Source organism: Aythya fuligula, chromosome 11, assembly GCF_009819795.1.
Source record: "Aythya fuligula isolate bAytFul2 chromosome 11, bAytFul2.pri, whole genome shotgun sequence".
NCBI lineage: Eukaryota > Metazoa > Chordata > Aves > Anseriformes > Anatidae > Aythya > Aythya fuligula.
The window spans coordinates 9,501,266-9,511,525 of NC_045569.1; the positions used below are offsets into that span (position 1 = coordinate 9,501,266).

Here is a 10,260-nt window from a genome sequence, read left to right on the forward strand (position 1 = left end):
GCGAACGCGCTCCAGGTTTGAAAATTAATGCCAGGTAGGAGCCTTAAGAAATTCCCCTGTTTCATTTCAGATCTCTCTTCTGAGTCACTGAGATAAATGCTCCTTCTGCTTCAGATTGCGTCTAACTGCTGATGGATAAATTGCTCAAGTTGCCCGTGACAAATCACGCCGGATAGCCAAGTCTGTAATTAAAACGTCTCTCAGCCCCTCGGTTCACTCTGACATATCAGGACCAGATGCACTGTGGCAGCGGGGAATAACCCGTCCGGGACTTGGCTCTGAAAAATGGGTCCCGGGAGAGAGCAACTGGCTCTGAAAATACAAACTCCTCTTTAAAAATAGCAGTGCTTTGAAAATGCCACTTTTTAATCCCCACCCAAAGGATGTAGGCAAGTTTTTCAAAGCCTTTTTCTGCCTGAGATGATGCTTGTGAGCACACGGGCATGGTTTTTGGAGCAGGTGGAGGATGGCTTTGAGTTGGTTTCAACTTTCACATTTGTTCCCCAAGCAGAGCTTCTTATCAGGAGGAAAACGGAAGGGAAATGAAACAAAATGTGGCCATATGGAACACGTGGGCTCAAAGGGCAAGGCCATTTCAGATGGGATGAATCGCCCTCTTTCACACCAAAAGAGAGTGTTTTGTTTGGATGTTTGCAGGAAAATGGGAACCACCAGGTAACAAGCATCCTGGATTTCAGATGGATTTATTTTTTTCTGGATGCTGCTTAGCCAGAAGAAGCTGCAAACAAAGGTGGAAAGGGATTTAAAAAACCCTCTGCTTCCATCTGCTCTCATCCTTGACCCTGGGGCTTTGCTCCTCACCTTTAGCAGCTGGCTGGGAGGAAAGTCCAGGCTCCTGGAGCAGAGACCCAGGAGCTGAGAAGATTTTTAGGGGAACAAGAAGTGAATGTGCTTGCATTATTGCATGGGGGTGTCCTAAAACATCCCCTTTCCTCTCTGTGCAGTGGCTCCCATGGGGAATTTCAGAGCAGTTGATGCTGGAAATCACGTCTGGAGACCATTTAGTCCAAATGCCCAAGTTCATCTCATGACAAGCACCATGGAGGCATCGCCCCATCCCATCCCATTAACCTGCAACCAGCTGTTTGCACCCCCCCTCCATAATTAAATCCACAGGAGAAGCTGGCGGTGGTGGGAGCCCGCGTGCTGGTGGAGCTATCTCGGGATCTTTAAAGACTGTGAAGGTCCTGAGCTTCAGGACAACTCGTCCCATCACTCATCAGCGCCGGGCAGGGAGGGTTAATGGCTTTATTCCCCCAGCCCAGCGTCTGGGTGCTAACTAATATTAATGGTACCTCCTGGCACCTCGTTAAAAATTGCACTAGTGCTTAATTCAGGCTGTACATCATGGCCCCTAAATGAAATAACCATCCATCCCCTCCCTAATACGAGTTTGATACCGGCACGCTTTAACTTGTCTCGCTTTTAGAAATATTTTTCTATTAAAATGCAGCGCCTGGCTGCACGCCCGGGAAGGACAGCTAAAAATAATCCTCGCCGGCTGCGGCGGGCTGAAGAAGACCCCATCCCCTGGCAGCTTCTGATCAAACCTCACCGACGGATGGGATTAAACAGCAGCCTGAATTTCAGGGGCATTTCATATGGCTGGTACAAAGATAATGATGGCTGCTTTGGGATTTTGCACCTTCTTCTGCTGCTCTAGGTATGAAAATGAAGAGGAGCTATCGTGGCAGGGCTCATCAGCTGGTGATGGATGATGCCACCGTGGCAGCTGTAGACAGAGCCAAAGCAAAGCTCAGCTCCAAAATATGCATGCATGAATTTCAGCATCCATAAAGAAGTCCATCAAGGCTGCAAGCACCGTGCAAGGTCTTGCAGGTCCAGTCCAGGCCACCAAACACCCTGGGAACACATCACTGATGGGGATGGACATCAGGGCTTTCCTCTGGCTGTGCTGAATCTCACAAAATCAACCCAAAAATGTAATGAATGCATGGTGTGAAGCAGCTCATCCTGTGAGCAGGGGGACTACTGAGGCCTGTTATCCTACAGGTCAGTGTCCTTTGTCCCTTAGACCTCCTCTGCCACCAAAACTGGCCCTTGTGTCCTCTAGTGACTCTAGAAACGGTGTGAGCCATCGATGATTTGGGAAGGAAACGGGGCTTTAAGGCAGGAAACAACCTGAGTTCATCCTCACTCCTTTTTCCTCTTATAGTAACACACAACCCTCAGCCACCTCTGAAAATACAGGAAGGGGGGAGAGCTTCGAGCCCAGAAGCCATCATCCAAAAAGACCCACGAGTTTATTTGTCAAGGCACAAAACCCTCCAGATCCTTGGATTTTAAATAAAAATGACAACCAACAGAGACCCATCGCTGGACCCAGGGACACGCCACGAGCAAACCCATTTCTCAGCCTGTATTCTTCCCCCGGCACCAGCCACGTTTGGCGTTGGGGTGCCCCTTCCCGCAGCCATCCGAGTGGGCAGGTTTACCCAAATTGAGTTAAACAAGCATTATTTCCAGCACAAACACTCAGGGCACCGAGGATGCTAAGGCGCTTTGCAGGGCTTTAGTGCACCCCTCACGTGCCCCCAAGTTATTGTTTAATATTTAATTAGGCAATAGGCACATTGGTCCAGCTGGGGATGAGCACCTGTCACATACCCCATGGATGCACAAAATTCTCTTAAAAACTAGATTTTGGTGTGTTTTTTTTTTTTCCCTTAAAAACAAGATTGGGGTGTTCTTCCAGCACCCCTGGGCTGAACCCAGGTTCTGCGGGTGGCATTAATCCCTTGCCCCTTGCTAAAATCCCCTGTCTCTGCCACCCACCGCCTTCCAACCCCTCCAAAATAAAAAAAGGCATCACGCAGCACAGCCCTAGTTATTCCCTGAGCCCTGCCTCCGGCTGCAGGGTCGGGACAGGGAGAAGATTCACCCCCCCGAAAAATCCTCTGTGTTAATTCGAAGCATGGGATAACCATGCGTTTAAGGCAAGAATAAAAGTCCGGTTGGAACTGCAGTGGTGCAAGGTGAAAAAAAAATTAAAATAATAACTGTCCTAATGTGCCTCTGGAATGATGCTCCCCCTGGGGGCTCAGCTCGGTGCTCCTTAGGGATGAGGACGGACGGACGGACACCCAACGACCCCACGCAGGACACGATGTGCCAGGTCCCTCAGGAGGTGGCTTTGGGGGCTCGCTGGGGATAAAGGGAGGCACAGCCTCTCTCCAGCCCCGGGGTGCCCCGAAAATGCGGCCGGCGCGGGAAGAGGGGGACGGCACCCGGAGCGGCGGTGGCAGAGGGTCGGGGGTGTCCCTGTCCCTCCGAGGTGTCCTGGGTTTGTCACCGCAGGGTGGTGCGGGGCACAGGGTGCTGCCTGGAGCTGTCCCAGCTCGTGTCAATCAATTTCTTGCTCGTTATCTAGGGAGGGAGAAAAAAGAAAGGAAGAAATTAAAATTGGCAATCAAATTTTAAATATTAATAATAATAATCCACAGGCGTGGAGTTGAAGGTGGTCGCCCACATCTGCAGAGACACAAATTCTTGGCAAGGGCCCGGACAAGGCTGTTCTCAACCCAAGCGAGATCAGAAGGGAAAGCTGGGGATGCAGCCCCCTGCGCTGCTCCCCTCCATTTCTCACAGTCCCAGCACCCTGAGGACTAAATACAGCTTTGGGTGCAAAGATTAAGATGCCTGAATATATCTCAGACCAAGAGAACTCCCAACGTGTGAGGAAAACCTGAACAGGAGACAAAACTTTCTCAGAAGCATCTTACAGCTGAGCAAACAGCGCATCAAAGCCATCGCTCACATCACTTCATCTCTGGCTGGGAAATACAAGCATCGGTCAGAGCGGCCCAAACCAGAGCGCTGCCTGATAGAAGCAATCTGGGGAAATTTGATCGTTCTACAGCAAATGGGGAAAAAAAAAAAAGCAAAAAAAAAACAACACTTCATCCCAAGCTGACCGGCTTGTGGAGAAACAGTTACTGCTGCATCGAGCCAGCTCGTGGCCCCTCCAGCGGGCTTCTGGAGCAGGGCACAAGGACACCCAGCGGATGCGCTCACCTGCTTTGTCTTCTGTGCTCTTCAGTGGCTGCAGAGCTGCAAAAAGCAAAACCAGCACATGGTCAGCTTGCACAGAACAGCCTCAGACCCCCAACCCCTTTCCTTTGGCAGTTTGGGAGCAGAACACATTAACGGGGAGATGGAGGGATTGAAGGTGTCTGTCCCCCAGTCCCGTTCTCAGCATGGTACTGGGAGCACTGGGAACAGCCCCGCAGCCATGAGACAGCACCCACCTGTCTTGGGTTCTTCTCCATCTTCATCCTGCTCCTCTGTCCCTACAAAACAGCAACCGGGAGAGTGTGAAGCACCTGCAGATCTCTCCCCAAAGCCCACCGGGCTTGGTGGACGTGCCTCCATCCCTGGCTGCCCCATCAGTGGGATGCTCTGAATGCCTGTGATGCTGTTCCCAGCCAGAAAGACCATCAAAAACTGCTGCTCCTGCTTCCTGCAGCTCCCACAAAGGGTCCTGCAGGGTTAGTATTTGAAGTAAGGGTTATTGCTGAGGGTCAGGGAGAAAACATCGCAGGCTGGGAGCAGTGTCCTGTGCTAAAGGTCAGCTGGCTCAGGGCCACGATCAAGCTGTCCGGCACTCCAAATCCCCCAGCAAAAGGGAAAATTCACTGGGGTTTGTGTTCCAAGGGGAAAAAGATAGATATGATATAATAAAACCATAGCAATTAATAAATTCACGGCAGGCAGGGAGAGCAGCAAAACCCAGGGCGGCTGCAGCTTGCGCAGCACAACGCTGTCAGGGCAAGGCTTTGGCAACGCGAACGCATCAGCCCTGCAGCCAGCGAGAGAAAACAAGTGGGGAACGCCAGCAAAGCTGCTTCTGCAGCCATTTTCGGAGCACAACAGCTTTTTTTTTTTAAAGGAATAAAGCCCCACTTGCCATGCAAACACCTCTCTGTAATAAAAAGAAACAAACCAAAGGAGGGGAAGAATGCAGGAAACAAGAGCTGGCACAGAAACATTTTTCAAAGGGGGCATTTCAGAGTGCTTCCCAAGAGGCAGCAACACGCCTTTCATTAATTCTTTCAAAACAAAGCATGAGAGGATAAAGGGAGAGCAAGGGCGAGCACGGAGCATCTCTGTCTCACGCTATTTCCGCGTGTCAATGTGCCCGACATTTCTGTGGTGGCAAAGCCCGGGGGCATCTTCTCAGAGGAGACACTCCCCGCACGGTGTCCTGCCAGGGCCTTGGGCACGCGGAGGATGCTCAGAGGAGAGCGGGAGGATGGGGAGAAAGAGATGGAGAAGGGCAGAGCAGAAAGGTGAAAATGTGCTGGGAGGAAGAAACAAAAACAAGAGGAAAGCACTCGTTTATGTGCCAAAGAAGGAAAGAGGTTAAAGCGTCCCCTGCTCCATCGCCCGCCGCAGGGTGTGCGCCCAGGTGGGACGGAGATGCTTTACCTGCATTTTCCTCTTCCTCGCAGCTCTCACGGATTTTCTTCTGGCAGATGTAAGCCAGGACGATGAGCAGCACCACGACACAGATGGCGAGTCCCACCGTCACCCAGAGAGCCACAGCGGGGAAGGCGAGGTGTTGGCCTTGGGGGAAGAGAAAGAGAAATCCTTCTGTAGTTATAATGCCGAGGGGTATAAAAGGCAGGTGGAGTTTAGGGGATATTTCCCCGTCACAAGGGACAAATATCCCTTAGAGAAGAGGATCAGAAGCATTATCGGTGTCCTCCTCTCTGCTCAGCCATGGCCAACGTCGGGTGCCTGTGTGACGCTTGCTGGAGGAGCTTGGTGCAAGCAGCCAAGAGGCTGATGCTCCACCGGGGATCCACCTTCACAACCCAGCAACTGCCGTGCCAATTACATGCTAATTAATGCTACCGGGGAGTGTGTAAAGTTATAAAGAGCTCCAAGGCAGCTATAAAAGCCGAGCGAGTGAGGATGAGCAGAAGCCACTTGGAGCTGGTGGCAAGTCACTGGTGTGCCAAGGCTGAGTCCTGCAAGCCACCGGTGGAGCCCACGGGGTCAGATTCCTGGGAGATCTCTCCTGGAGCTCGTCTCTTCCCTCCCCAGAGCATCTGGGACACAGCAGGACTCCTGAGGGCAACAGGATGGGTCCCTGCCAGCCCCAAGAGGTTTGGATTTGGGGCACACAGCTCACAGCCATGGGTTTTGTCACCCAGCTCCCAGGCACAGCCTTACCCATCTCCTCGACAGAGCCCTGCCCACGCTCCCTGCCCGGGCCATCCAGGATAAACGCCGCTAAACTCCCGATTTGTCGGGCCAGCAGAGCGAGACATCGTCAGGGCGAAGCAGTGAGGCTGAACAAGGCTCAGAGACAAACGAGTCGAGCTGGCAAACCGTGCAAAAAGTTTGCTGAGGTGCTGGTCTCCAGGCCAAGCAGCCCAGGTGGAAAAGTACCACTGCTACAGGGGATGCCCCAAGGGTGTTTTGGTCAGGATTAATTAGGAGGTCAGAGTGCAAGTGATGTGGGGTTTGTGTAGGGGATGGGATGGGATGGGATGGGATGGGATGGGAAGCTGCAAATGGAAAGCATCCCATGGGCATGTGCTAAGGAGAAAAAGACCACCATGCCCTGTGCTGGCTCTCCAGGGTGGTTTAGACTGGGACAGGGCAACCAGCAAAGCTAGAAGGAGGAAAACATCTCAAGACTTTTCCAAAATCACCCACAGATCTTGCAAAACCTATCCTGCAGCTCAGCAAGTACCTCCAGCACCAGGCTGGGATGCTGGTACGGAGCTACAGGGAAGGACAGCACAGCCTCAGGCCATCCTGCAGGTCCATGGGCAGAGAGGTAGAGCCGGGATATGGTGTACAAACCCCTGGGGTAGCTTTGTGCCACCACGGCCACCTTCTTCAGAAGAGATCCCATCCCTTCCTTTCCCAAATTTGGCTCAGGCTGCCTCACCTGTGATGGTGACAGAGGCATGGGTCTCCTGCTGCAGCACCGGGTTTCGCACCAGGCAGGAGTAGGTGCTGCTGGGCTCCACCAGCACCTGGAGGACGCTGTGCACGTCAAAGAGACCTTCCTCGTTGGCCACCTGGGACGTGGTGATGTTCTCCGTGATGTTGGTGCCCTGGCTGTCCTGCCAGAGGACGCTGGCCTCGGGGTAGCCGCGGGATGCGTGGCAGGTCACAGCCGCCAGGTCCCCCGGCTTCAAGTCTTTGTTGGGCTCCAGGTTCAAATTGGGCTTGGAGTAGGGAGCTGAAAGGGAGAGGAAAGCCAGCAGGAGGTGACGGAGGTGACAAAAGGACCGGGAGCAACCCACCACCTTCCAGCAGATGACACCAACCAGCTGAACCCTCCCCAGCTCAGATTCATTCCAGGCCACGCTGCCTTAGGTGGCACCTGAGCCGAGAACCTCCCCACCACAGCAAGGAAGGGATCAGCCTCCCTGTGAGGAATATTTTGGGGAAGAAGCAGCCTGCTGGAGGGCTGAATTCATGTGGAGACCACACGGGTGGAGAAAGAGGCTGCGTGGAGGATGAAAGCGTGATGGAGAACCCTTCTCATGGGGGGAGGCACCCCGGGACACCTCTCCACCTCTCACCTGCCACCTGCAGCGTCACGGCGGCGCTGCTGTAGTCACGGACACGGACGAAGCAGGTGAAGCTGCCCTCATCTGCGATCTCCACGCGCCGGAGGAGCAGCGAGACGTTGCCCTGGGCCAGCTGGTCATAGAAGAGGGCCGTGCGGTTGGCGTAGCCCCCGCCCTGGTCAGCCAGCTGGTCCCGGCCGCCGGAGAAGCTGTGCACCAAGCGCTTGGTGTCCGTCAGCTGCCAGATGAGGCTGAGGTCGTCCAGGCTGAAATTGGCCTCGGGGGAGAAGGAGCAGCGCAAGGTGGCGTCTCGGCCAAAAAGGGCCACCACGGGCTCCTCCGGGACCTGGATCTCCATGGCACCTGCAGGAGAGAAGCATCTCCTTAATTATCCAGCTGGCTAATTAATGACTAAGAGAATCGAGGGGCTGGGAAGGGAGGAAAACATCTCCAGCCCTTCCCCAGCAAAGTGGAGCTGGGGACAGCAGCAGCCTCCCAGGGGTGAGCCCAAACCCGGGGCACTGCTGCCCTCAGCTGCCAGCAGGCAGCAAGTGCCACCCGTCACGGGGACAGCACTGCCAGGAGCACCCGTGGGTGCCCAAACCTGCTCGGGGCTGCTTCTGTTTTGGTAGGGTCTACAAGAAGCCACCCCAACGGCGGGCTGCGGAGAGGATGGAGGCAATGAAGCGGCGCTAGATGGCACCAGTGCCATGCCCAGGTGGGACGTGCCCAGGTCCCTCTGCCAGCCCCAGGTGGCACTGGGTGGCACTTGCTGAGCTGGCAGTGGCGCAGGCGTGGATCCGTCCCCCAGACCCTCACCACCCACTCGCCCCCTGTCCCCTAGGGAATGATGGCAGTGGGTGGGGATGTCCCAGCAGGGCCACGTTCCCCAGTGTTTTATGGGGAAGGAAAGGGGGAAAAATCCTGCCTGGCACCAAGGGAGGTGCATCGGCAGCGAGGTTTGACACCCTGACCCCAATAAATCCCTGCAGGAGAAGAGCTCAGGAGGGAGCCGGGCTGGCTGAGCCCTGCCAGGGGACACGGACGGACAGACAGACGGACAGACACGAGCACAGCGCCCGGGCAGCCAGCCTGGCTCTTGGCAGGCCCCACGGCGTCACAGCTCCCTCCGGCTATTAATAAAGGCCTGTGGGTGGTTTTTAGGAACATCACCCGGCCTGGCCGCTGCCTGGCGAGCATCCCAAAAGGATTCATCCCCACTGCCCCCCTGTGCTGTGGGGCCGCAGGGGGCTGCTGCAGCAATGCCAGGGGCTTGGGTCGGGCCTTGGTGTGCTGGCAAAGGGCTCAGGGAGCCAGGCCAGGACCACTCATCCCTCTCCAGGAGCCAGCGGGTGCTGGTGGTGTGCCCGGAGGAGGTCAGGGAGCCACTGAGCGCGGGGCCGGATCCAGCCCCGTGACATCCCTCAGGACGTGACCCCGCTGCGCCTTCACCATTTGGCTGCAGCACGCGGGACGTGGAGCCCCTCAACACCGGGACGCTCCTCCCGCGGCGGTGGGCGAGGGTTTGCCCCTCTTTGTGCCCAGGAGGAGCACCCCAGAGGGGTCCCCACTCACCCCAAAGGAGTCCCTGCTCCCCCAAAGGGGTCCCCGCTCACCCCAAGGGGGTCCCCGCTCACCCCAAGGGTGTCCCCACTCACCCCAAGGGTGTCTCTGCTCATCCTAAAGGGGTTCCCGCTCACCCCAAGGGGGTCCCTGCTCCCCCAGAGGGGTCCCCACTCACCCCAAGGGTGTCCCCACTCACCCCAAAGGGGTCCCTGCTCCCCCCGAGGGGTCCCCCCTCACCTGCCAGGCTGAGCGCCAGGGCGAGCAGCGGGCAGAGCATCGCTGGGGCGTCTCCTCAGCACCCTGGAAGACGGGGGGGGAGGGCGGGGGGAAGGAAAAAAAAAAAAAAGAATAATAATCAAAAAAATATCAATTCAAACAATTAAGAAAAGATCAAAGAAAATCAAAAAAGACACCCAAAGGGTGTCGGGAACCTCGCCGCTCCCCCCCCGCCCCGTCGCTCCCTCCCCAAGCCGCTCCCCCGCGGCTCAGCCCCAAACCGGGGGGGCCCCGAGGGGGAGCCCCCAGGGAGGGGAAGGCGGCGGAGCCCCCCCCACGCCCCTCGGGGCCCCCCCCTGCCGGTCCCATTCATTCCCCCCCCGCCCGCACAAAGCCCGGGGAGGCCCCGGGGCTGCGCCCGAGGCCGGGGCCGCGCCCGGAGCCCCCGGGGCCGTACCCGGAGCCCCGCGGCCGCGCCCCCCCCGGCGCCCCCCCGGCGCCCCCCGTCCCCGCCCGGCCCGCACCTACCGCGCCCCGGCCCCGTTCGGCCGCGCTCGGCTCCCTCCGGCTCCCTTCGGCTCCTTTCGGATCCCGTCGGATCCCTTCGGATCCGCTCGGGCCCTGGTTGGCTGCGGCCGCTTCCTGCCCGGGGTCCGGCGGGGGAGGAGGGGCCGGGGGGGGGGAATGGGGGAATGGGGGGCGTGGGGCTGGGAAATGGGGGGTGTGGGGCCGGGGGGTGGGGTGCGGGGAGTCCTAGAGTTGGGGTGTGTGGAGATAGGGAATTGAGGTGCCTGGGAATGGGGTGTTGGGGTGTATGGGGCCAGGGATTGGGGTGCATGGGGCTAGGGATTGGGGTGCAGGGAGCCCCAGGTATGGGGTGTATGGAGATAGGGAATTGGGG

The 10,260-nt window shown here is 56.7% G+C and overlaps 1 protein-coding gene across 1 annotated transcript; it reads right to left on the minus strand.

Annotated features, from left to right (window-relative positions):
* Positions 1-2,266: 2,266 nt before the first annotated feature.
* On the minus strand, positions 2,267-9,987 carry CD276 (CD276 molecule). Its single transcript, XM_032195312.1, has 8 exons — positions 9,888-9,987; positions 9,381-9,443; positions 7,590-7,940; positions 6,947-7,243; positions 5,470-5,607; positions 4,290-4,331; positions 4,057-4,092; positions 2,267-3,408 (listed from the first exon to the last, which is right to left on the minus strand). The coding sequence occupies exons 2-8, from the start codon at positions 9,418-9,420 to the stop codon at positions 3,386-3,388; spliced, it is 927 nt and encodes a 308-aa protein (XP_032051203.1). The 5' UTR covers positions 9,421-9,443; positions 9,888-9,987; the 3' UTR covers positions 2,267-3,385.
* Positions 9,988-10,260: the final 273 nt, after the last annotated feature.

What these genes read in the sequence shown, in the direction of transcription:
- CD276 (XM_032195312.1), bottom strand. Translation starts at nt 9,420, where the DNA reads ATGCTCTGCCCGCTGCTCGCCCTGGCGCTCAGCCTGGCAG. An exon ending in CGTGACGCTGCAGGTGGCAG is followed by an intron (nt 7,244 to 7,589) that starts GTGAGAGGTGGA and finishes TCTCCCTTTCAG; the next exon opens with CTCCCTACTCCAAGCCCAAT. An exon ending in GAGCACAGAAGACAAAGCAG is followed by an intron (nt 3,409 to 4,056) that starts GTGAGCGCATCC and finishes CTCCCTCCCTAG; the next exon opens with ATAACGAGCAAGAAATTGAT.